At 41.4% G+C, this 23,952-nt stretch overlaps 1 protein-coding gene across 1 annotated transcript; it reads left to right on the top strand.

Annotated features, from left to right (window-relative positions):
• The first annotated feature begins 15,127 nt into the window (after positions 1-15,127).
• LOC107820890 (uncharacterized) lies at positions 15,128-16,069 on the top strand. Its single transcript, XM_016647244.2, has one exon. The coding sequence runs from the start codon at positions 15,304-15,306 to the stop codon at positions 15,859-15,861; it is 558 nt and encodes a 185-aa protein (XP_016502730.1). The 5' UTR covers positions 15,128-15,303; the 3' UTR covers positions 15,862-16,069.
• The last annotated feature ends 7,883 nt before the right edge of the window (positions 16,070-23,952 follow it).

Below are 23,952 nucleotides of genomic sequence, written 5' to 3'. Positions count from 1 at the left end.
ATAAAGAATATAGTGTTGCTGCATACTTCAAAACCTATAGTGGACTATTGCAGCCAGTGGGTGCTGAGTATTATTGGCCGTCGAAACCATTTAAAATGGTGTGTAACAAGGATTATGTGAGTCAATGACAAGTCCAAAAACAAACGCGTATACGGAACCAAATGGATGTTGGTGATACCATTTATGCGCGTAAATGTGGCATATGTTCCCAAATAGGACACGATCGTCGTAAATGCCACAATAACACATTGGTACGTCATTACATCCAGACATTTCGTAATGCTAGAAAAATGAAAAGTTTTTCTATTAAACGCAAATAATAACTAAAATGCGCTAGGCTTTTATAGGCAGCTAATACACATAACGCATATTGGTGGCGCGCTATGTTTCGCGTGATAATGATTCTTTAGGGTATAAGACAGCTTTTCCAGAATGATAACTTTTTCAGGTCGATAAGACAATACACATAACGCATATTGGTGGCGCGCTATGTTTCGCGTGATAATGATTCTTTAGGGTACAAGACAGCTTTTCCAGAATGACAACTTTTTCAGGTCGACAAGACAATACACATAACGCATATTGGTGGCGCACTATGATTTTTTAGGGTATAAGACAACTTTTTAAACTGAACCAAGAGATTTGTATTCAAAGACCATTTGAAGAAACATTACAACATCCATTTCAAAAATGCCACTAACATTTAATAAGTGGTTCAATAAGAGGCAAAAAGGTGAAGGTTGTTCAACAGATCCCCATGAAACACGTCTTAACACTATCGATCCCTACCTTGAAAAACATATGCTAGGTTGCTATATTGATTTGGTTGATGTCAAGTGGTATGGTGTTCTGCGTCCCTTGGAAAATAAGCCTATCAATATACATACTGATCTCAAAGTTGCAGAGCACATTATTGAGGGCGAAGCGCATTCTACAAAGCCTGAAGGCATGCGAATTTGGGGCGAAAAACTACAATGGGTTCCCCTTTACTCAAAACGATGTGATTATGAAGTACTATGTCGCTGGCATGGGCTTGTTGGGCCACAAGCATCGTCTGCAACCTTCCAAACAAACATACACAAAGATGAATCATAAGTGATTCAGCATTTGATGAAGGAGATTCTAGAGATGGAAAAGGCACTAGTTGTTCATCGTGCAATGGATGATCTTAACTACCTGGGTGGAATGGAGGATCAGTACTGGTATTTGTTAGAAAATAAAAAAATGCATAGAGACAATGATTATCCTGTTTTCCTAACAGTTGTCGAGTGGGAGGACTACCTAAGTTCTATCACAGACGTTGCCCGTAGGAGTCCCATATTGTTATAGAAATCAAGCAGTTGTCTTATTGATGATAGCGATAAAATACGAGAAATATTTATCAACTGGGCCCTAGATTACGATGCCCTCGGTCCCGGAGGGTGCGTACACGATGTTGACGAAAAAGATGAAGACAATGACAATGAAATAGTGCCACACAACGACGATAATGGCAAATGACAATTGTTTTTTTTCTTGAGGTGTATGTTAAATTGTTGTACTGAAGTATTAATGCTAAATATCAATTAGATTTAACCTCAATGGAAACATAATTTTATTTCATACATTTTGCAAGCTGAACATTTACATACATTTATTACAACAAATTATTGCAACAAAACACTAAGTGTATCCTTGATAATTGGGCACATGGATGAACTTCCACCGGGAGATGAATTATTATTGTGATGTGGATTATTTTTGCAAAAATGATTTACTCCCTTGTCCACCAGGAGTGAACTTAGGATCTTTATGGTTAAGCTTCGTGATCGGCGATCTAATATCTTGTTTCCTTGTCGAAATAGGAGAATTATGATCCATCATCTGAAATTCCTTCGCTTCTTTCAGCTTTGTAACTTGTTGATTCTGATCTATGTTTTATCACTTCACTTACAAATCATAATGTGTTGATATCCCATGATACACATTATCCTGTTGATGATGACTCCCGGATGGACCACCATGATCCAACACACCAAAACTAGGCATATTCCAATTGGCCGTTGGTTCATAACTTGTAAAATTCATATTTGGTCGATACCCTTTGTGGAATATATGAGTGTTAATACAAATTCAATACATAAAAATAAACATCGTAACACAAAGGACAATTGAAGTTTACCACTCGGCTTGTGGATTATGTGAACTAGGGGAGAAATTATTTCCTCGCTCCTCATTCACCTGTGGAAATAAGTTTAGATCATGCCAAACTCTTTCACCCGGAACCTTTTCGGCTAAAACTGCTCCAAAATAACCACCCGATGATTGAGGGATATCCCCAGTTTGCGGAACCTCATGATTATTGTGAACGTCTTCAGCCTTGACGTGCATTTCCAACATTTTTATCACAAGAAGTTCCCGGTGTTCATCCAGAGTCCTCAAAAAATCTTTCAGAGTTTCATCGTCTTTTTATGTTAAACTCAGCATAACAAGAAATTCCTTGTGGAGTAACAGAATACGATTCACCGAACATTTGCTTACACTCATTTTTTTTACATAACAACGATACCATTGTATCGTACTTCATTGTAAGTGGTAACTTAACATGACATTGTGGAGAACAACTATAGTGTATTGAGTTATTCTCCACCACAACCTCACCCCCAATATAATGAAATCCTAATTTTTTGCTCTTCTAACATTATGACAAAATCCACGGGGCAGATATTTTTGGATCCTCCACGGGGGCAGATATTTTTGAATCCTTGATTCTTTATAGATATCATTGTTCATCTTATTCACAGTTTCCCTCCATACTAGACATGGAATTAAAAATATTATACAAAGATAGACTCACACATACACACACATGCATCTCTATATAAAATACTCCGTACATACGCACACACACGAAAAAGGAAAACTAGCCAAGCACAATATTCCTAATTCAAAACTAGTATAAGTCTGAGGTTCAATATTAAAATTATCTAATAGGGTTTTACTTATGACTAAGTACACTCCTGCGATGATGCCCAATTGATTCCAACGGGTCAGTCAACCTCTAGAAAAATTGGGAACTAAAGGCAAAAAAAAAACCTAAAAACATCATGCTTTCTGTACCATTGTTTACCCGAAAAACGGATAGAGTTAAATTTATACGTAGTTCTAAGGATACATGGTATAAATTAGTACAAATCATGAAAGATACATAAATGTGTATTGAAATTAGTTATACAAGAAATGAATGCAAACCAGAAGAACTAATTAGCCTAAGCCTTCAAGTTTAATCACCTCCAAATTGGGTGAAGAACGATTGATAGAAGAAACAATTTGACTAAAATACCAAAAGCCACCCAAAAATAGTATTGGCTCTGTTTTCTATATATATTAGAATGAATGTGTGTCTGAATCAATGTGTCCTTACAAATGATAACCACTCTTAATATAGTGGGGGAATCCCATTTTGGGTATAATTAAAAATACATAGTGGAGATCCCATGATAGACTAATTAATTAACTTTTACTTGATTTTCGCCGAGTTTTCTCCCCAAATGCGGCCATAACGGCTCTTTTGTCCCTTGGCTCGATCACGATCTTGGTCGATCTCGATATGGGTCTGTCTCTGGGTCTCGAGCTCAATATTGATCGGTCACTGGGTCTCGAGCTCGATATTGATCGGTCACTGGGTCTCGAGCTCGATATTGATCGGCCTCTGGGTCTCGAGCTCGATATTAATCGGTCTCTGGGTCTCGAGCTCGATATTGATCGGCCTCTGGGTCTCTAGCTTGATATTATGATGTCGGACCTCGGTCCATCATGATCTAATCTTGATTAATCACACGAAGGGCAAACTCGATTTTGACCGTATACAGATAGTCCCCTCGTTTCTCGGAAAGAAGATGGCGAGAAACGATATGATTTTTCATCCTCCGACTAGGAGAATACTGCCGTTTGCGACGAGCCCGATTGTGACGTATGTGACAAATGTCCCATCGGTCCAGTTACCAAGGCACTAAATGTGCGTCAGTCGATGGTCGGCCACTGCCAATTTTGAATCGTCGCTGTGAAATCTATAAATAGCCCATTTCTTCATTATTTCAAACTTTTACCTTTAAACCTTTTTCATTCCAATCTTCATAGTCTTTTACCTTCCCCAAAGTTTCCTATTTTTAGATTTTGGAGTTTCTTTGCTTGTTCTTCTCAAAACACCAAATACTTCAATCTCCCTTCTTCTTTGTTCACAGAAATTCAGATGGCCAAAACATTTAAAATCGTTCCGCAAAAAAGAGGTTGCTTCTTCATCACGATCCGCCAGCGGTGAGGATGCGGCGGAGCCTCGCCCTGAGAAATTCGTTCCGGTAGGGTGTTCAACTGTTAGTGATTTTAAAGTTGAAAAACCTTCTTCGATACCGGGTCGATATGAGCCGATGTCGAGGTACCAGTGCACAATCACCGAGAACATTCTCGAGAAATTCAAACAAGAATGCAACTGGGCCGATAAGCACATGGTAGTCCCATCGCCTGATGAATCAATTACTACCCACGTGGAAGGGTTCCTAAGTTTTTATACTTATCCTTTTACGTTGGGTCCTTTAGACCCTGTCATCGTCACTTTTTGCAAGAGATACGACGTGACCCTTGGCCAGATCCATCCTTCTTTTGGAGAATAGTGATTCTTCTCCGATTTTTCTCGAGCAAAATCGAGGGGTGTATTTTCACCCTCGACCACCTCATGCGCCTTTATAGTCCCCGACTTTATCGAGGAGGGTTAATCAAGCTTGCTCGCCGAGCCACCAAAGCGCCGTTCTCGAGTGTAGATGAGACTCGTGATCGAGGTTGGATGGGCCGATTTGTTCGAGTCAAAACCTCAGACCCGATCCCTGCTGATGACATGCCATTTCCTAAGAAATGGAATATGAACCGTGAGCACTTATTTCCCTTCGTTCGTTTTAATTTTGTAACTACCTTTCATTTTCTTGATCCATTTTTTTTTCTTGTCATAAATGTGGCTCGGATGCCTGAGCCGATTCTGGATCTTAAACAATGGGTTGAAGGTCTGGTGCTGCAGAGACTGTACTCCGAGCGCGCTTGGGTGGAATTATCAAAGGGTCGATGGGAGGTCCGGATTCTTGGTAAGTCTCTTTCTAAATTTGTTTGTCATTTGATCTTCTTTACTTGCTTAACCCCCATTTTTCCTTTGTAAGACTTGGGAAGGACGTTGCCATGAGGCCCCCATCTGGTGATGAGGAGGTTCCTGTCCCAAAATAGGTTAAAGAAAAGAAGAGAAAAGATGTACCGAGTTCCCCGGTCTCGGAAAAGAAAAAACCGGCGAAGAAATCTTGCAAGCCAAAGGGGGCCCCTGGTGTTATGCTTCCGAAATCGATCCGCCAATTAAGGTACGATCCCGAAGAAGGAGGAGAGGAATTAGCCGATGTACGGGCTAATGTTGTGATACAACAATCTTCTGAATCGACGGAAGTGAATAAGGGAACCCTGGCCATAATCCCGGAACAAGAAAAAGCTGAGACTATTTTGTCTCGAGCTGAGATGGTTGAAGGGGAGACCGAGGGTAGGACTTCTCAGGCAACAGAAGATATCTCGAGGGATGAGCTCAGGATAGTTGATATTAGCGGATCCCCTCAGATTTTGGATGATATGATACGTGAGTCCAACATGATGGAAGGTCGATCCTACGAGGGCATTCGGGAGACGATCAATATCCACAGTTTTCTGGATGGGCTCGAGTCAGCTGCCTCGAAGGAGGTTATCGAGTTCGGTGGATTATCGATACCAAAGAAAATATCACGGTCTGGCTCTACCGGGTCTTCATCGGTTCCAAAATTATTGGACCGATTCTCGGCCCCGAGTATTGATCCTGATTGTAGGCGGAAGGTGGTGCTCTCCATCCCAGAGGATACCCGAATTCCCCCCTCCCCCCCGTGGGGATTTCTAGTTATCTTCGGTCCCTAGTGACCAAAGAGGATCAAGTAGTGATGAATGCGGTAGGACCCACCTGCCTTTTCAACGAGGCCCAACATGTTGTGAATCGGGTAACTTCAATGACATCTATGTTGTATCTTTTATACTTGTTGTAGATAATTCTAACATTTTTTTCATAATTGTAGGCTTCGGTGTTGCATCACGAGGCTTTCCTCCGAATTCAAGAGGAGCATGAGGCCGAGATTCGGGACCTCACTGAGAAGAGTGACTCCTATAAACTTCTTAACGAGAAACTTCGAGCAGATTTGGCAGCGGCTCGGGATGAGCACGAGGAGATGGCCGAGCAGGTATTTCGAATTCTTCATGATAGTGAAGACGAATTGGAGATAACTACTGACAAACCGATTTTGCAGGTTCGACAGAGGCTTGAACAGATCGGACGGCTCAATTCGCAGGTAGATGAGCTAATGGCCGAAGGGGAAAAATTCAAAGAAAATATGAATATCCTCGCCTCCAAAAAGGAGGTTGTTCAAGCGCAATTGGAGTCGGCTGAGGCCCAACTTCGGGTTGCAAAATAAAATGCCTCGGTGCAGATCGAGAGGGTTAAAGAGCTTTAGAGTCGGTTAGATTTGGCCACTTCCGATAAGGCAAGCTTGGCTAATGAACTCGAAGTGATCAGATCTGAGGTGACCGAGGCTAATAAAAGAGCTAATGCTAAAGTGGCCCAGTTTAGGATGGATGTTGAGGTTAATTTAGCCAAGGCCAAGAGCATGGTCGAACATGCTAAATGGCAGGCTCGGAGAGAAGCTCTCGAGGAGGTCAGTGCTCAGGGCTTCGATGTTGAGGCCGAAATTAAAAATGCCAAGGTAGAGGAAAAGATGGCTCGAAGGCTGGCCTTTCCTGAAGAAGACTCCGATAGCTCGAGCGAATCTGAAGGTGGGGAAGATCCTGAGGACGCGACTTCCGATGAAGACCAAGCCATTTAGAATCTTAAGTAGTTTTTGTTATTTCTATCGAGGCTGCTTCGGCCTTTATAAAGAACTTCCTTCGGGCTGTGTTTGCTTTTGTAAAAAAAAATTGATATATTGATATATATATAAATTTTCCCTTCTATGGCTTCTGAATCTTTTTCCTTTTTGTTAACTTATACAAAGGTCAAAAAGTGCCTTAGAATGGAATAATTATTCGAAGTCCCAAGATTGAGGTAGTAAGGACCGATAGCAAGTAATGCACTTGACATTTTCTTATAGGCAGTCCCCGAGTGAATGTTCGAACTCGAACTGAGGTGGCTCTTAGGCTTGATAAGTAGATGTCAAGTAAAATGATTCGCTTAAACTTGAAGCAAAGTATCCCTTAGGCTTTATAGTCGAGTGAGAATGATTTCTCGAACTCGAATTAAGGTAGCCCATGGGCTTTTAGTCAAGTGAGAATGTTTTCTCGAACTCGAATTAAGGTAGCCCTTAGGCTTTGTAGTCGAGTAAGGATGATTTCACGAACTCGAATCAAGGTAGACGTTAGGCTTTGTAGTCGAGTGAGAATGATTTCTCGAACTCGGATTAAGGTAGCCCTTAGGCTTTGTAGTCGAGTGAGAATGATTTCTCGAACTCGAATTAAGGTTCCCCATAGTATTTGTAGTCGATTGAGAATGATTTCTCAAACTCGAATTAAGGTAGCCCTTGGGCTTTGGAGTCGAGTGAGTATGATTTCTCAAGCTCGAATTAAGGTAGCCCTTAGGCTTTGTAGTTGAGTGAGAATGATTTCTCGAACTCGAATTAAGGTAGCCCTTAGGCTTTGTAGTCGAGTGATAATGATTTCTCGAACTCGAATTAAGGTATCCCTTGGGATTTGTAGTCGAGTAAGAATGATTTCTCGAACTCGAATTAAGGTAGCCCTTAGGCTTTACAGTCGAGTGAGAATGATTTCTCGAACTCGAATTAAGGTAGCCCTTAGGCTTTGTAGTCGAGTGAGAATGATTTCTCGAACTCGAATTAAGGTAGCCCTTAGGCTTTGTAGTCGAGTGAGAATGATTTCTCGAACTCGAATTAAGGTAGCCCTTAGGCTATGTAGTCGAGTGAGAATGATTTCTCGAACTCGAATTAAGGTAGACCTTAGGCTATGTATAATTTGATCTCGTTGATTTTTTGGATGGAAGTCCCCGATTTATGGGGTAATTAATCGAACTCCAGTCATGGTCAGCCGTTAAGCCTATTTGCATAATAGATCGAGAATATAAAGTAGGAGAACCTTTCTGAGGTATGAGATATCGGTAAAGAAGAAATTTCTCTTTTATAGGTCATGTGTACATATTTTGTGCCAAGGCTTAAGCAAAATATGCGGGCATGGTTTGTTTGACCATTTGGCCCTTACAAATTTTTCCTATCGAGACCTTGTTGCCATGAAGTAACGATCTTGCCCGAACTTGATATTCGAGGGCAATGCCCCCCAGTATTCGTGGTTGATTGTAAAGAGGCCTCGAATACTATTGAATTATTCTAAGTTAGCATAATCAATGGTTGCCTCATTAAAAACCTCACCGGAAAACCCATTTGGGACAAAACCGGTCTAAGGGAAAAAGAGTGCAATGCGCGCTTTCAGACCTAAAGGCTTCACGTTGAAGAATCCATCCTTGCTTCTGCTCGAACACCTGCAAGGGTTAGTTTCGAAATACAAATGAACATGGAAGGGTCGTACCTTAGCAGTAGTATCGTTTTAGGTGCGATACGTTCCAATTGCTTAGTAGTTGTTTGTCGTTTATCATACCGAGCTTGTAGGATCCTTTTCCGATGATTTCGAGAACCTGATACGGTCCTTCCCAGTTCGGACCCAATTTTCCTTCATTTGGATTGCGGGTATTGAGTGTGACTTTTCTTAGCACCAAGTCCCCGATGTTAAAATATCGAAAATTGGTTCTTCGATTGTGGTACCTTTCGATTCGCTATTTTTGGGAGGCCAATCGGACGAGAGCGGCTTCTCGTCTTTCGTCTAACAATTCTAGGCTCGTATTCATGGTATCGTTATTTGACTCCTGTGTTGCATATCGAAACCTGATGCTAGGCTCTCTGACCTCGACCGGGATAAGATCTTCGGCGCCATAAACCAACGAGAATGGTGTTGCTCCGGTACTGGATTTCGATATTGTGCGGTATGCCCATAGGACCTCGGGTAATATTTCTCTCCATTTTCCTTCGGCATCAGTCAATCTCTTCTTAAGATTTTGAATGATGGTTTTGTTGGTTGATTCGGTTTGTCCGTTCCCGCTGGGATGATAAGGTGTTGATAGGATCCTTTTGATCTTATGGTCCTCGAGAAATTTAGTTACTTTGCTGCCGATGAATTGTTTTCCATTATCACATACAATCTCGGATGGCATCCCGAATCGACATATGATGTGGTCCCAAATGAAATCTGTCACTTCCTTTTCCCTGACTTTCTCGAAAGCCTGTGCTTTAACCCATTTAGAGAAATAATCAGTCATAAACAAAATAAATTGAGCTTTACCTGGGACCGATGGGAGGGGGGCTAACGATGTCCATTCCCCATTTCATGAAAGGCCATGGAGATAGGACAAAGTGGAGTAGTTCCCCGGGTTGATGAATCATGGGCGCATGCCTTTGGCATTTGTCATATTTTCGAACGAACTCCCTTGTATCCTTGTCCATATCGGTCCAATAATATCCTGCTCTTATTACTTTGTGGACCAACGAATCGGAACCGGAATGATTTCCACAAGTGCCCTCGTGAATTTCACGTAGGAGGTAATCGGTATCTCCATGTCCCAAACATATTACCAATGGTCCATCGAACGTCCTCCTAAATAGCGTTCCGTCTTCAGACAAGGAGAACTGTGCTGCCTTTGTGCGCAGAGCTCTTGATTCCTTTGGGTCTGATGGAAGCTTCCCGTTCTTGAAGTACTCTATGTATTTGTTTCTCCAATCCCAAGTTAAACTTGTGGAGTTTATCTTAGCGTGACCTTCTTCGATTACCGATCTCATGAGTTGTACGACACTCCCCGAGTTGAGTTCGTCATCTTCGACCGATGAACTTATTTGCAAGGGCGTCGGCCTCGCTGTTTTGTTCTCCGGGTACATGTTGCAAGGTCCATTCCTTAAATCGATGTAGAGTCACGTGTAGTTTATCCAAGTACCTCTGCATTCGATCTTCTCGGACTTCAAAAGTCCCGTTGACTTGGTTTACCACGAGGAGGGAATCGCACTTAGCCTCTACGACTTCCGCTCCCAAGCTTCTTGCTAGTTCGAGACCTGCAATCATAGCTTCATGCTCGGCCTCATTGTTCGTCAATTTTGTAGTTCTAATAGACTGTCTAACTACATTACCTGTGGATGATTTTGGTATGATGCCTAGTCCGAACCCCTTCGCGTTCGAGGCACCGTCTGTAAAGAGGGTCTAGACTCCCGAAGAGGTACCCAGTTTTATTAGTAGTTCTTTTTCGATCTCGGGTACGAAGGCCGGTGTAAAGTCAGCCACGAAGTCCGCCAAGATTTGAGATTTGATGGCGGTTCAGGGTCGATACTCAATATCGTACCCACTAATGTCTATGGCCCATTTGGCCAATCGACCCAAAAGCTCGGGGTTTGTGCAAAATATTTTGAAGAGGATAAGTTGTTACAACACATATCGGATGACACTGGAAATATGGTTTTAGTTTCCTAGAGGCGCTTATTAAAGCAAGAGATAATTTTTCTAAGTGTGGATATCTAGTTTCGGCCTCGCATAAGGTTCAACTAACATAATAAATAGAGAATTGCGTACCTCGTTCTTCTCGAACCAGGACTCCACTTACCGCTATCTCCGAGATAGCCAAGTACATATAAAGTTGTTCGTCCATTTTTGGGATATGAAGCAGCGACGAGCTCGATAAATACCGCTTTAGTTCCTCCAAAGCCTGTTGGCATTTCGGAGTCCATGCAAAGTTGCTCTTCTTCTTAAGTAGTGAGAAGAATCGGTGGCTTCTATCTGAGGATCTCGAAATGAATCGTCCTAGGGTTAGCTATCCGCCCTGTTAGCCTCTGCACGACCTTCATATTATCCACTATCGTGATATCCTCGATAGCTTTGTTTTTATTGGGGTTGATCTCGATTCCCCGATTGGACACCATGAAACCAAGAAACTTACCCGAGCCAACTCCGCATGCACATTTTTCGGGGTTAAGCTTCATATTATATTCCCTCAGTATATCGAAAGTTTCCTGCAAATGCTTTAAATGGTCCTCTGCTCGGAGGGACTTAACTAACATGTCATCAATATAAACTTCCATTGATTTTCCTATTTGTTTTTCAAACATTCGGTTTACTAGGCGTTGATAAGTTGCACCAGTATTTTTCAGTCCAAATGGCATTACGTTATAACAGTAGGTACCGTACTTAGTGATAAACGAGGTCTTTTCCTGGTCCTACGGGTTCATCTGTATCTGGTTGTACCCAGAGTAGACATCAATAAAACTAAGAGTCTCGTGGCCGTCCATGGCATCGATCATACGATCGATATTAGGCAATGGAAAAGAATCCTTAGGGCATGCCTTGTTTAGGTCTTTATAATCTATACACATTCTAAGTTTGCTTACCTTCTTAGGGATAACCACCACGTTTGCTAGCCATTCGGGGTATTTTACTTCTCGAATGGATCCTATTTTAAGAAGTTTGGTTACCTCGTCCTTGATGAAGGCATGCTTGACCTCGGACTGAGGCCTTCATTTTTGCTTCACCGGATGGAATTTCGGATCCAAACTTAGTCTATGAGTGGTTATTTCCGGTGGGATCCCTGTCATGTCAAGATGGGACCAAGCGAAACATTTCATGTTAGCTATAAGAAATTGAATGAGCTTTTTCCTGAGCTCGAGATTTAACCCCATGCCCAGGTATACCTTTCGCTCGGGCACATGTTCGATTAGCATGATTTGCTAAAGTTCTTCGACCGTTGATTTGGTAGCATCAGAATCATCAGGGACCATGAAGGAATGAGGGATCCCATAATCATCATCTTCGTTAGTCCTTTGATTCTCTAACTGGGTCGAGGCTGACGTTTGTGATTGCTATTTGGAGTCCCATTTCTCCTTCGAACCTGATCCCTTTTTCTATGATAGTGATGATATCGGAATCACTTCATCGACGGCAGAAATTTCCTTTGCAGTTGGTTGCTCCCCGTAGACCATTTTGATTCCCTCTGGTGTTGGGAATTTTAGAACCTGGTGAAGGGTCGAGGGTACTGCTCTCATGTTGTGGATCCACGGCCTCCCGAACAGGGCGTTATATCTCATGTCACCCTTGATCATGTGGAACTTTGTTTCCTGGATGGTCTCGGCCACGTTTACTAGCAAAATTATTTCGCCCTTAGTAGTTTCACATGCCATATTGAATCCGTTTAGTACTAGGGTTGCGGGCACGACCTGGTCCTATAGACCAAGTTGCTCTACGACCCTTGATCGAATGATGTTGGTCGAACTACCTAGATCAATTAACACACGTTTAACTTGAGTTTTATTCATAAGTACAGATATTACCAGTGCATCGTTATGGGGCTGCATGATTCCTTCCGCGTCTTCATCACCAAAGGCCAAGGTTCCTTTAGGTATGTAATCCTGAGTTCGAGATCGCTTCTCTCTTATTATCGACATCTTAATGTATTTAAGCACCGGCCCATGGGGGACATTGATACCTCCGATGATCATGTGGATAATGTGTTGTGGCTCTTCTTGTTCGTTTTGTCTGTTGAACTCTTTGTTTTTGAAATGGTTCTTGGCCCGGTTGCTTAAATACTCTTGAAGGTGCCCTTCATTGAATAACCGGGCTACCTCCTCTCTCAACTGCCTGCAATCTTTCGTTCTGTGGCCATGGGTGCCACGATACTTGCACATTTGATTGGGATTTCTCTAGGTTGGATCGAACTGCAGAGGTCGATGCCATTTAGTATCTTTGATGCGACCGATAGCCGATACGATGGAGGATGCATCAATGTTGAAGTTATATTCTGATAACCGTGGTGCTTCCTTAGGTCCGATATGCCTATCTAACCTACTCTTGTTCATTAGTCCTCGAGACCCTTGGCCTCGATAACTTCTCCTTTCGCCTTGTACGAGGTTACGTCCCAGTTCGCTACCCCTACGATTTTCATTATACGGCCGGTATCAGTCCATGTTCGACCTTGTTCCTCGGTCGGTGTCCCTTTTAATAAAAGATCCAGAACCCAACTGGTCATCTTCGACTCTAATATTCGATTGATATCGATTGTGTACGTCGGCCCAGGTAACAACCGGGTACTCGATCAAGTTCTGCTTCAACCGTCGTGAAGCCATCGAGCTTCGTTCGTTCAGTCCTTGGGTGAAAGCTTGAACGGCCCAATTGTCTGTGACCTGTGGTAGATCTAATCGTTCCATTTGAAAACGAGATACAAACTCTCTTAGCATCTTGTTATCTTTTTGCCTTACCTTGAAAAGGTTTGACTTCCTGGTTTCAATCTTTATAGAGAAAGTAGGACAAGTTGCCTAAAAACTTGTTCTTTTACGAAATAATATGCAAGCATAGCAAAAGAATCGATAGAGTTGGGCGGTAAATTATGATACCATATCATTGCTCCCTTTGACAGGGTTTCACCGAACTTCTTTAATAATGCGGATTCGATCTCGTCATCTTCTAGATTGTTCCCTTTGATGGCACATGTGTAAGAGGTGACATGTTCGTTGGGGTCGGTCGTTCCATTATATTTAGGAATTTCGGGCATGCGGAACTTCTTTGGGATCGGTTTTGGAACCACGCTCGGGGGGGAAAGGCTTTTGCACAAATTTTTTGGAATCCAAGCCCTTCAATATTGGTGGTGCCCCCGGGATCTGATCAACCCTGGAGTTATAAGTTTTCACTTTTTGTCGTTTGCTTCAATCCTCCTTTCTCCTGACTCTATTTGTTTTATCAGTTCCTCGATCATTTTAATAATTTCGGGATTAGTCCCCGATTCTTGTTCATTTGACCTTACTACTGTTGGCCCCGTTTTGTGGGTGACTTCTTGGGGTGGACCGGGCTCGAGCCTGCTCGGTGTCTGGGTTTGGCTCTGCAACTGAGCTATCACTACCTGTTGAGCTTGCAACATTTCTAAAATCATACGCAGGCTGATCCCGTCTTCTCCAGCATTTTGGGAATTTCGAACTGCAGATGGAGCTCCACCATGAATGCTGTTTTTCGGGGTCGGAATGTTGGTTCGCCTCAATGGCCACATGTGAATTAACGTCAATTGGATCTGTGGCTCGAGTTCCAACTGGGTCGACGAGTGGCCTTTCATCCCGGGGTGTCAAGTTGTTGTTCTCATCTTGAAGACCAGTTTCGTTATCGATAGGTAGGGCCATTAATTGAGAGTTCGTCGTTTTTAACCTTAAATCAAAGATACTTCTGAGAGCAAGTGTAAAATTGTGTATTTCATATTGACATGAAAAAGTAATTACTTCTAAAATTTGAAAGTTTAAATATGCTATTGTTTACCCGAAAAACGGATAGAGTTGAATTTATACGTAGTTCTAAAGATACGTGGTATAAATTGGTACAAATCGGGAAAGATACATAAATGTGTATTGAAATTAGTTATAAAAGAAATGAATGCAAACCAGATGAACTAATTAGCCTAAGCCTTCAAGTTTAATCACCTCCAAATCGGGTGAAGAACGATTGATAGAAGAAACAATTTGACTAAAATACCAAAAGCCACTCAAAAATAGTATTGGCTCTGTTTTTTGTATATATTAGAATGTGTGTCTGAATGAATGTGTCCTTACAAATGATAACCACTCTTAATATAGTGGGGGAATCTCATTTTGGGTATAATTAAAAATACATAGTGAGAATCCAATGATAGACTAATTAATTAACTTTTCTTTGATTTTCGCTGAGATTTTCTCCCCAAATGCGGCCATAACGGCTCTTTTGTCCCTTGGCTCGATCTCGATCTTGGCCGGTCTCGGTATGGGTCGGTCTCTGGGTCTCGAGCTCGATATTGATCGGCCTCTGGGTCTCGAGCTCGATATTGATCGGTCTCTGGGTCTCGAGTTCGATATTGATCGGTCTCTGGGTCTCGAGCTCGATATTGACTTGACGAACCTCGGTCCATCATGCTCCAATCTTGATTAATCACACGAAGGGCAAACTCGGTTTTGACCGTATACAGATAGTCCCTGAGATGGGCCAACCTTTTAAGCAACAAGTGATCACTATGGTTGTAGTCTTCTTGACATATCAAGTTTGTTAAAGATCTAGCTGGTTGCTTCTCAACTAACATCACCTTAATTATAGTAGGGCATACTTAACTGTCCTCCCAAGACACAATGAATCAAATCTTGATCATGAATAACACATACGCAAACAGCGAAGACCCCATCTGAACCAAAGATGGCTTGTCTTTGTCATTTGATAAATTTAGGTCCCGAAGAACCAGAAAACAGTGACCTTTCAACCATATTCACCTATCCATCTAGCAATATTCGTGTTCTCGGTATTATATTTAAGTCTTCAATTAATGTCATTCTCTTTAATTTCCTCAAGAAGGAGCAATTAGAGAAGATGAAGAAGATGAGTGTGTTACTGAGGAAGTGTAAGACCTTGTCAAGGCAGCTTGGAAGAAGCTCATCTTATAGTAGTTTAAGGTCCAAGTCCACAAGAGAAGATTTGATCTGGAATGTGGAATCTCAGGATAATAAAGAAGATTTTGAGACAATTCTAGTTGGGAGCTCAAGAAGGAGATATGTGATAAAATCCAAGTACTTGAGCCATCCACTGTTGAATGCTCTAATAGAGAAATCAAAGCAGAAGCATGCATGGGAAGGCCATCTTTCAGTTAAGTGTGAGGTTGTGCTCTTTGACCATCTTCTCTGGTTGCTCGAAAATGCTGATCCCAGAAACCTTACTTCTGATTCTTTGGAGGAACTGGCTGATCTATATGTAGTTTGAATTTTTCCAATCCTGGTATCTGATTTCCCCCCTAGTCAAACTAGTACGTAGTAGTAATAAATGTTAAGGAGTGACTCATGTCTCTCCAAAAGAATGACAAGAATCTCAGTCCTATTATGTGTACGTTCTTGGTTATAGCTTATATCATTCTTTATTCAAATTGTTCATATCCAATGTATGTAAGAGATAAAGCTTGTCGTTGTTGGAATGGTAGGTACATGTGATGTTGATTTAAGGAAAGGACACCAAAAGCAAATTTTGATGCATCCTAAGCAATAATTGTTTGAAAGATTTCTTAATGGGGAAGTTTGTCATCAATAAACAAACTCACAACACAGGAGTAATTTACTTAATCAATAACCAAATGCAAGAGGAAAAAGAAAGAAAGACCGAAAGAGAGAAAAAAAAACGCACTAATCAAGAGACAGACAATGGAAGGAAATTATTAAGAAAAAATTGAACAAGAAAGCAGCAATTATTCCCTTATTAAAACAAAATTGTTTCTGGAATCTTTTTAGATATTTTTTCTCTTAATTTTGCGTTTTTGTTGTTGAAATCGAACACTATTTATCTCCTCTACTTTTAGTGATTTTTTCAACAGATACAAAACTTCAAATATAAACTCTACTATTCAATATATCATATTTTTGTATAGGTGTTCTTTCTTTTTATAGAATTGGTTGCATGAAATATCTAAACGGTGATGTATCTTCTTTTTATTACTTTAAGCTCCCATTTGGTCATAAATTTTAGTTACATTTTTTCAAAAAGAAATTGAAAACATTATTTGTGAAATATGATCATGTTTTGGGAGAAAAAAATAAAAATTTTCAAGTTCCCAAAAACTGGTTTAGGACAGTTTTTGGGTGAAAATTTTTCCTCCGCTCACAAAACTTCAACTTTTCTTCGAATAATATGCATGTCCAAATACAATTTCAACTTTCAAAAATTATTTTTCAACACAACTTCAACAACTCTTTTTTTAAAAAAAAAATTCAATCAAATCTACTTGCAAACGCTATTAGTTTGGTTTGGCTGAGGTGCAGAAATTGAAAATTTCCAATTAAGCTGGCAACAGGTCCCATATTTCTCCTAAAATATGAAACTACTTACTATTGCTATAGTGTTAATGCTAAAACATATTAATATGTTTTAATCGCACAGTGAAATTAGGGAAACAAGAAACAACCCATTGTTTTATTTTCTTTACTAAATTCGCCATTTGATTATGAATACAATCATAAAATTGTAAATTCTAATTCAATTCCATGGGAGTTAAATGATAGAAATGTGGTTTCGTGCCACTTCTTTCATTTTCTTCCCATCCAACCCACATCCAAATCATTTTAATATGTTACAGTCGATGTTTTGGTTTCTTTTTAGACATGTTAAGTGAAAATAGCCTTATTATGTATTTGACAAGCAAAACGAAAAGAAAGAGGCCGATAATCTTTGAAGAAACTCTAGTTGAAAAGGTCGATGTTTACACTCGAGGAGAAATGGATCTTGATATGGGACAAATGGTCATAGTCAGGCTGAAACAGTAACCTCGTAATTATATTTTCATAATACACTACTTATGTGTAATGTTCTAATGTCATAAAACTTACTTTATTCCGTTTTATTTTATGTCTTAATTTGACTAGACATAAGTTTAACAATACAAAGAAACTTTTAAATTTTGAGGTATTAAACTAAAAATATATATGACATACTTGTTTACCCTAAAAAATGAATAACAATTAAATTTGTCAGTGGATTTAAGGATACACAGATTAATTCGATACAAACGATAAATTGCGTTAGATTAAACAAATAAAGATATAGTAAATTCAAACCACGTGAGGAGGATAATTCCAGCCTTGATGAAATATCCACCCTCGATCCGGACTCACAATGACCAGCACTGATGAACAAGAATAAGAGCTTTCAATAATAGTGAAAATAATAGTATATTGCTTTGTGACGCGTGTTACAATATGTTCAATGAATAATCAGACTCCCCTTTTATATAGTAGGAGATTTTTACCCTAAGTATAATTTTATAAAAGGTAAAGAAATTTATGTTTAACTGATCACAGGTTCTCCATCGATACGTGTCGAGATCCACGCCGTGATATCCGGCCGGTTGCGGATATTACGGCTTTCTGTTGGTCGTGCTTGGTTGTCTGACAACGTTCTCCGAAATCCTTTGGGATTTGGACCGATCTCGGATCATGGCCCCTATATTCTTGAGGGTGTGCGTCAGGCCCCGGACTCTGACTCGATGAGACCCTTGCTTCGATTTCTGTCCCTTGTCATCATGTCTCTAGCTCAGTTTAGCATATCGGAAGCGGAGGTGTACCATGAGCTCGGTTTTATCCGTATACAATACCAAAAAATATCATTTGAATCTTGTGGTCTTAAACATACATGTCATTCCTTATATAAAAAAATATCATTAAGGATAAGATGATGTAAGGTCCCGTAAAAGTTTACCTAAAATCCGAGATTTCGTGGTGCCGAAGTAGACTTATGCGTTGATGATTGTAGAGATTCTTCACGGTGAGTTTGCGAGCCGCGGTTCAGACTTTTTGGGTTGAACAGTACTTTGGGGAGTTGAAGAATTATTTTGGAAGTGCAGGGCGTTTCTGCGACCCATTATGCGATCGCAAAATTAGTTTGCGGACCGCAGATCTGCCGCAAAACAAGGTAGAAATTTGGAAAAATATTTGGGCCATTATGCAGTCCATTATGCTGCCGCATAATTATTTTGCTGGCCGCAGAACCCATCGCAGACCCAACACACAAAAATATTTCGGAAGGCAGTTCTGCGGCGCATTATGCGACAGCAGAATAGGTCTGTGGATCACAGACCGATCACAGAGTGAGGCAGGGGTGCCCAGTTCCTGAGGGCCATTATGCGGCCCATTTTGCGGACCGCAGAAGCGTTATGCGGTTACATATGCGACCGCAGATCTGCATTGGGGCTTCATTTTTATAATTTTTGAACCCGACCCCATTCTTATAAAACAACCTTGGGGATCATTTTAGAAGGTTAAAACATATACTTCTAGAGAGAGGGAGTGCCATAAAGTGAGAAGGGAAGTTCCTAAACTCATCACTCATCAGTTCTTGCCCAAAGTTGAAGAATTTATAAGAAGAATTCACTAGGTCTTCATCCTAGAGATAAGGTTCTACTCCATAGCCCTCAATTTCGTAATTTTAATTGAAATGGGTAATAAGCCAAGCAATTCTTGGGTGTGGGAGTTGTTCATTTTACATGCATGTACCATCAAGGGTAGTGGAAAGATTGTTGAGCTCTTTTGGATAACTTTGGGTAGCAGGGGTGAAAGAATCCACCATAGGAGGACCTTGAAACCTTAATGCTCACCTAGTATTTGATAAAATGCTCAAGTGAGCTGGAACTATGAACTCCTTCCTAATTTGTATTCAATTTTGCTTTATCTCTAAATAAATCGAAGTGGCTAAGATTTTTGAAATATAGTAGTAATTTAAAATGCTCGAGGCAAGGTATGTTGGCTAAACTTCTCTCTTAGAATTGAATTACCATGATGTTCTTGTAAGTCCCGAGTTGTCCATTATAAATTGACTTTTCTAAATACGTTTGGTGTCGGAGGATGTGTGTGTGTGTGTATATATATATATATATATATATATATATATATATGAATATGTTCAAAATGTGTTCTGGAATATTCTTATCATTTTGTGTTATTCTTTCGGAGCGTGTTTGACACCTTGTTACTGAAACTTATCATTTTGTGTCCCAACTTAAATTACTGAAACTTACTTGAAATTTACCTTTCCCCTAACTTGACACCTTGTTACTGTCTGAGTCTCTTATTGATTCCATATTTTATTCTCCGTTTACTGTTGCTCATTCTATTAAGAGGGTGTTTAGTTTTACATACTAGTAATATTTCATATGTACTAACGTCCCTTTTTTCGGGGGCACTGCATCTTGAATGGATGCAGGTGATTCCATAGCAGGTGGTATTGATCAGTGATAGCAGCACACCCTCTCCTCAGCTGACTTGGTGAGCCCCATTTTATTTCGGGGTCCTGTATCTCTTATCCTTTGTACATAGCGTTTTGAGGTATAGCCGGGACCTTATTGACGACACTATCATAGTACTTTTTTGTTCCTGTTAGAGGCTCCGTAGACATAGTGTGGGTTGTATATGTTTTTGGGAAGGTTAAACTAAAAATATTGTAATCGTATCATCTGTTCCACTCTAACTATGATTGTACAATGTACTGTTATAGAGACTTGTTAACGACGTAACTAATGGGAATGAACTTGTGTTATTCACATGACCTCTTACTGTCTAATTAATGAAATGTATTCTTATCTTTATTCATGGGTAAGTTAAGTAGAAGGTATTGTAAAGGCTTGCTTGACCGAGATATCTCGGTTGAGCACCGGTCGCGCTCCCTGAGGTCGGAGCATGGCAAACTTGGTATCAGAGCCTAAGGTTTTAAAGTGTCCTAGGATGTCTCGGAGCCGTGTCTAGTAGAGTCCTTCTTATCGGTGTGTTGTCGACCACATCTATAATTAGGAGTCTACCTGGGCATTTAGCAATAATATCCTTCTTTGATGTTCTAGATCATGCGATAAAGCTGATTGTAAGATTGTTCCTCCTTTAACTTGTGCTTTGCTCTAACTTTCAGTACATGGCGCCTAAGAAGAAGGCAAGAACTGGCCAAGGAGCCAATGTCACCCCAGGAGTGGTAGTTGATTCGATACTTGATGATGCGGGTGAGCACCCGAGAGGTGAGAATATTCCCCCGACTACTACACTGCCTGATTCCACTATACCTGATCAGACCACACCAGTTTTTGCACCTATTGAGGGTGCAACGATCCCTTCAACTAATATTCCAGGTCCAGTCCCAGCTTCCGGTCCCGGTGTATCTGATGGGGATCTTAGGGGAGCCATACAGATGTTGGCTCAGATAGTGGCTTCCCAGGCCCAGAGATCAAATGTTGCACCCAGTTCTTCTAGTCAGCCAGGGGATTTCGCTAGTTCCAGTGTGAACATGTTTCTCCAGTTGGATCCTCTAGTGTTCACAGGTACTGATCCTGAGGAGGACCCCCAGGACTTCATTGATGAGATGCACAAGACTCTCCGAGTTATGCGTGCTACTGAGACGAAGGGAGCAGAGTTAGCCTCTTACCGCATGAAAAGGGTGGCCTATTCTTGGTTTTAAATATGGGAGGACTCCCGTGAGGAGGGAAGCCCTCCGGCGAGGTGGAGTGAGTTTGCCGATGCTTTCGTTGATCATTTCTTGCCTGCCGAGACTAAGTCAGCCCGTGCCGCCGAGTTTTAGAGCCTAAAAAAAGGTAGCATGAGTGTGTGGGAGTATCATATGAGATTCGCGCGCCTGTCCAAATATGCCATTTATATGTTGCCCACTATGGAGGCTAGAGTGCGCCGGTTTGTGCAGGGCCTTAGCCCCATGGTTATTAATGAGGCCGCTACAGCCGCCTTGAATTCTGACATTAACTATGGTAAGATGGTGGCATTTGCTCAAGCCACAGAGACCCGCAAACTAAAGAATAGAATGGACCGTGAGAGCAGCAGCAAGGCCCGGTCTGCGGGCAACTTTGGTGGTTCTTCTGGTGGTGGTGGTGGTGGTGGTAGGTCAACATTCATGGGAGGGTCATCAGGGCTATCCCAGTCTTTTGCTCAGTCTTCAGTCAGTGCACCGCCATCGGAGCCCAGTCAATAGCAGGGGAGCCATTTTAGGCCCAGCCAGGGCAACAGGGGATCCTACCAGTAGGGTTGGTCTGGTGGGAGATTTCAGCAACAGCGAATGCCCCCATGCCCTAGGTGAAGGAAGATTCACTTTGGGGCCTGCTTCATGGACCAGCCTATATGTTACGGGTGTGGTATGAGGGGTCACATTCAGAGGGATTGTCGTTCGTCTCACCAAAGCATGGGCAGGGGTACAACACATCCAATTAGTTCTGCAGCTACTACATCCGCAACACCTCCTCCAAATCGAGGCACCCCAGCACCCGCAGTGCGTGGTGCAGCTAGGAGTGGTACATAAAGATCGGGAGGACCTAGCCATTTCTATGCTATGAGGGGTCGCCAGAGTTTAGAGGCTTCTCCAGATATTGTCACAGGTATATTGACTGTCCAATCTTATGATGTGTATGCCCTTTATTGATCCCGGTTCCACTTTGTCCTGTGTCACTCCCTATGTTGCTATGGGATTTGGGATAGAACCGGAACAACTCCATGAGTCATTCTCTGTATCTACTCCGGTTGGTGAGCCTATTGTGGCCACGCGAGTTGATAGGGATTATATTGTCATGGTGCGTAGTCGGAACACCATGGCCGATATCATTGAACTGGGGATGGTTGATTTTGATACAATAATGGGGATGTATTGGCTTTATTCATGTTTCGATAAGCTTGATTGTCGAACCAGAACCGTTAGGTTTGAATTTCCAAATGAATCAGTGATTGAATGGAAGGGGGATGATGTAGTACCGAAGGGTAGGTTTATTTCTTACCATAAGGCCACAAAGATGATTAACAAGGGGTGTATTTACCATTTGGTCCGGGTTACGGATACTGATATTGAGGCACCTACACTTAAGTCTGTGCCGGTTGTGAATAAATTTCTGGAGGTTTTTCCGGATGAGCTCCCTAGGATCCCACCAGATATGGAGATTAATTTTGGGATTGATGTGATGCCAGACACGCAACCTATATCTATTCCGCCCTGCAGAATGGCACCGACATAATTGAAAGAGCTAAAGGAATAATTGAAAGATTTGTTAGAGAAGGGTTTCATCCGGCTGGGTGTGTCGTCTTGGGGCGCACCAGTTCTATTTGTAAGAAATAAGGATGTGTCGCTAAGAATGTGTATTGACTACCGGCAGCTCAACAAGGTTACAATCAAAAATAAGTACCTACTCCCAAAGATAGATGACTTGTTTGATCCATTGCAGGGTGCTAAGTACTTCTCTAAGATCGATTTATGATCCGGGTATTACCAATTGTAGATCACGGAGCGGGATATTCCGAAAACAACTTTCAGGACCCGGTATGGGCACTTTGAATTTCTGGTAATGTCTTTTGGGCTAACAAATGCCCCAGCAGCTTTCATGGATCTTATGAATTGAGGCTTCAAGCCTTTTCTTGACTCATTCGTGATAGTGTTTATTGACGATATCCTTGTATATTCACGAAGTCGAGAGGACCATGTCGGTCATCTCAGGGCAGTTCTACAGACCCTAGATCAACACAAGTTGTATGCGAAGTTTTCAAAATGTGAATTTTGGCTTGAATTTGTGACGTTCTTGGGTCATGTCGTCTCCAGAGAAGGAATTGAGGTTGATCCTCAGAAGATTGCAGCTATGAAGAATTGGTCTAGACCTACTACCCCGACAGAGATTCGCAGTTTCTTGGGCTTAGCTGGATATTACAGGAAGTTTATGGAGGGGTTCTATACTCTTTCCTCTCCGTTGACTAAATTGACGCATAAGGCGGTTAAGTTCCAATGGTTAGATGGTTATGAAAGAAGCTTCGAAGAATTGAAATCAAGATTAACTACGACACCGGTGTTGACCCTACCAGAGGGTACATATAGGTTTGTGGTATATTGTGATGCTTCAAGTATCAGACTTTGGTGTGTATTAATGCAACATGGCAAGGTGATAGTGTCACGCCCCAAACTCGGGGAGCACGACCGGCGCTCAACCGAGTAAACCCGGCTGAGCAAGCCTGTTTGATTTTATTCTACCAAAATTCATACCTGAATAAAGAGAAGATGTACTCCGTTAATCAAATACTGAAAAGATTTCATTAACCACTTCAATTTCATTCCCATTAACAACATCATTCAATATTTCCAAAATAGTACGAGTTTATAGATTTAATAAAAAACATGTTGCCAAGTACCAACAGTTCTAATTCGATTCCCAACATCAAACACCACCCACAACCTTTCTACGGAGCCTCTAAGTACAAATGAAGAGTAATATATGGAAATACCGGCAACAAGGCCCCGGCTATACCTCAAAATATAGTACATGAGAAACAAAAGATACATGACCCCGAAATGAAGGGG

Source organism: Nicotiana tabacum, chromosome 9, assembly GCF_000715075.1.
Source record: "Nicotiana tabacum cultivar K326 chromosome 9, ASM71507v2, whole genome shotgun sequence".
NCBI classification, from domain to species: Eukaryota; Viridiplantae; Streptophyta; class Magnoliopsida; order Solanales; family Solanaceae; genus Nicotiana; species Nicotiana tabacum.
This window is presented reverse-complemented; position numbering and strand designations above follow the sequence as displayed.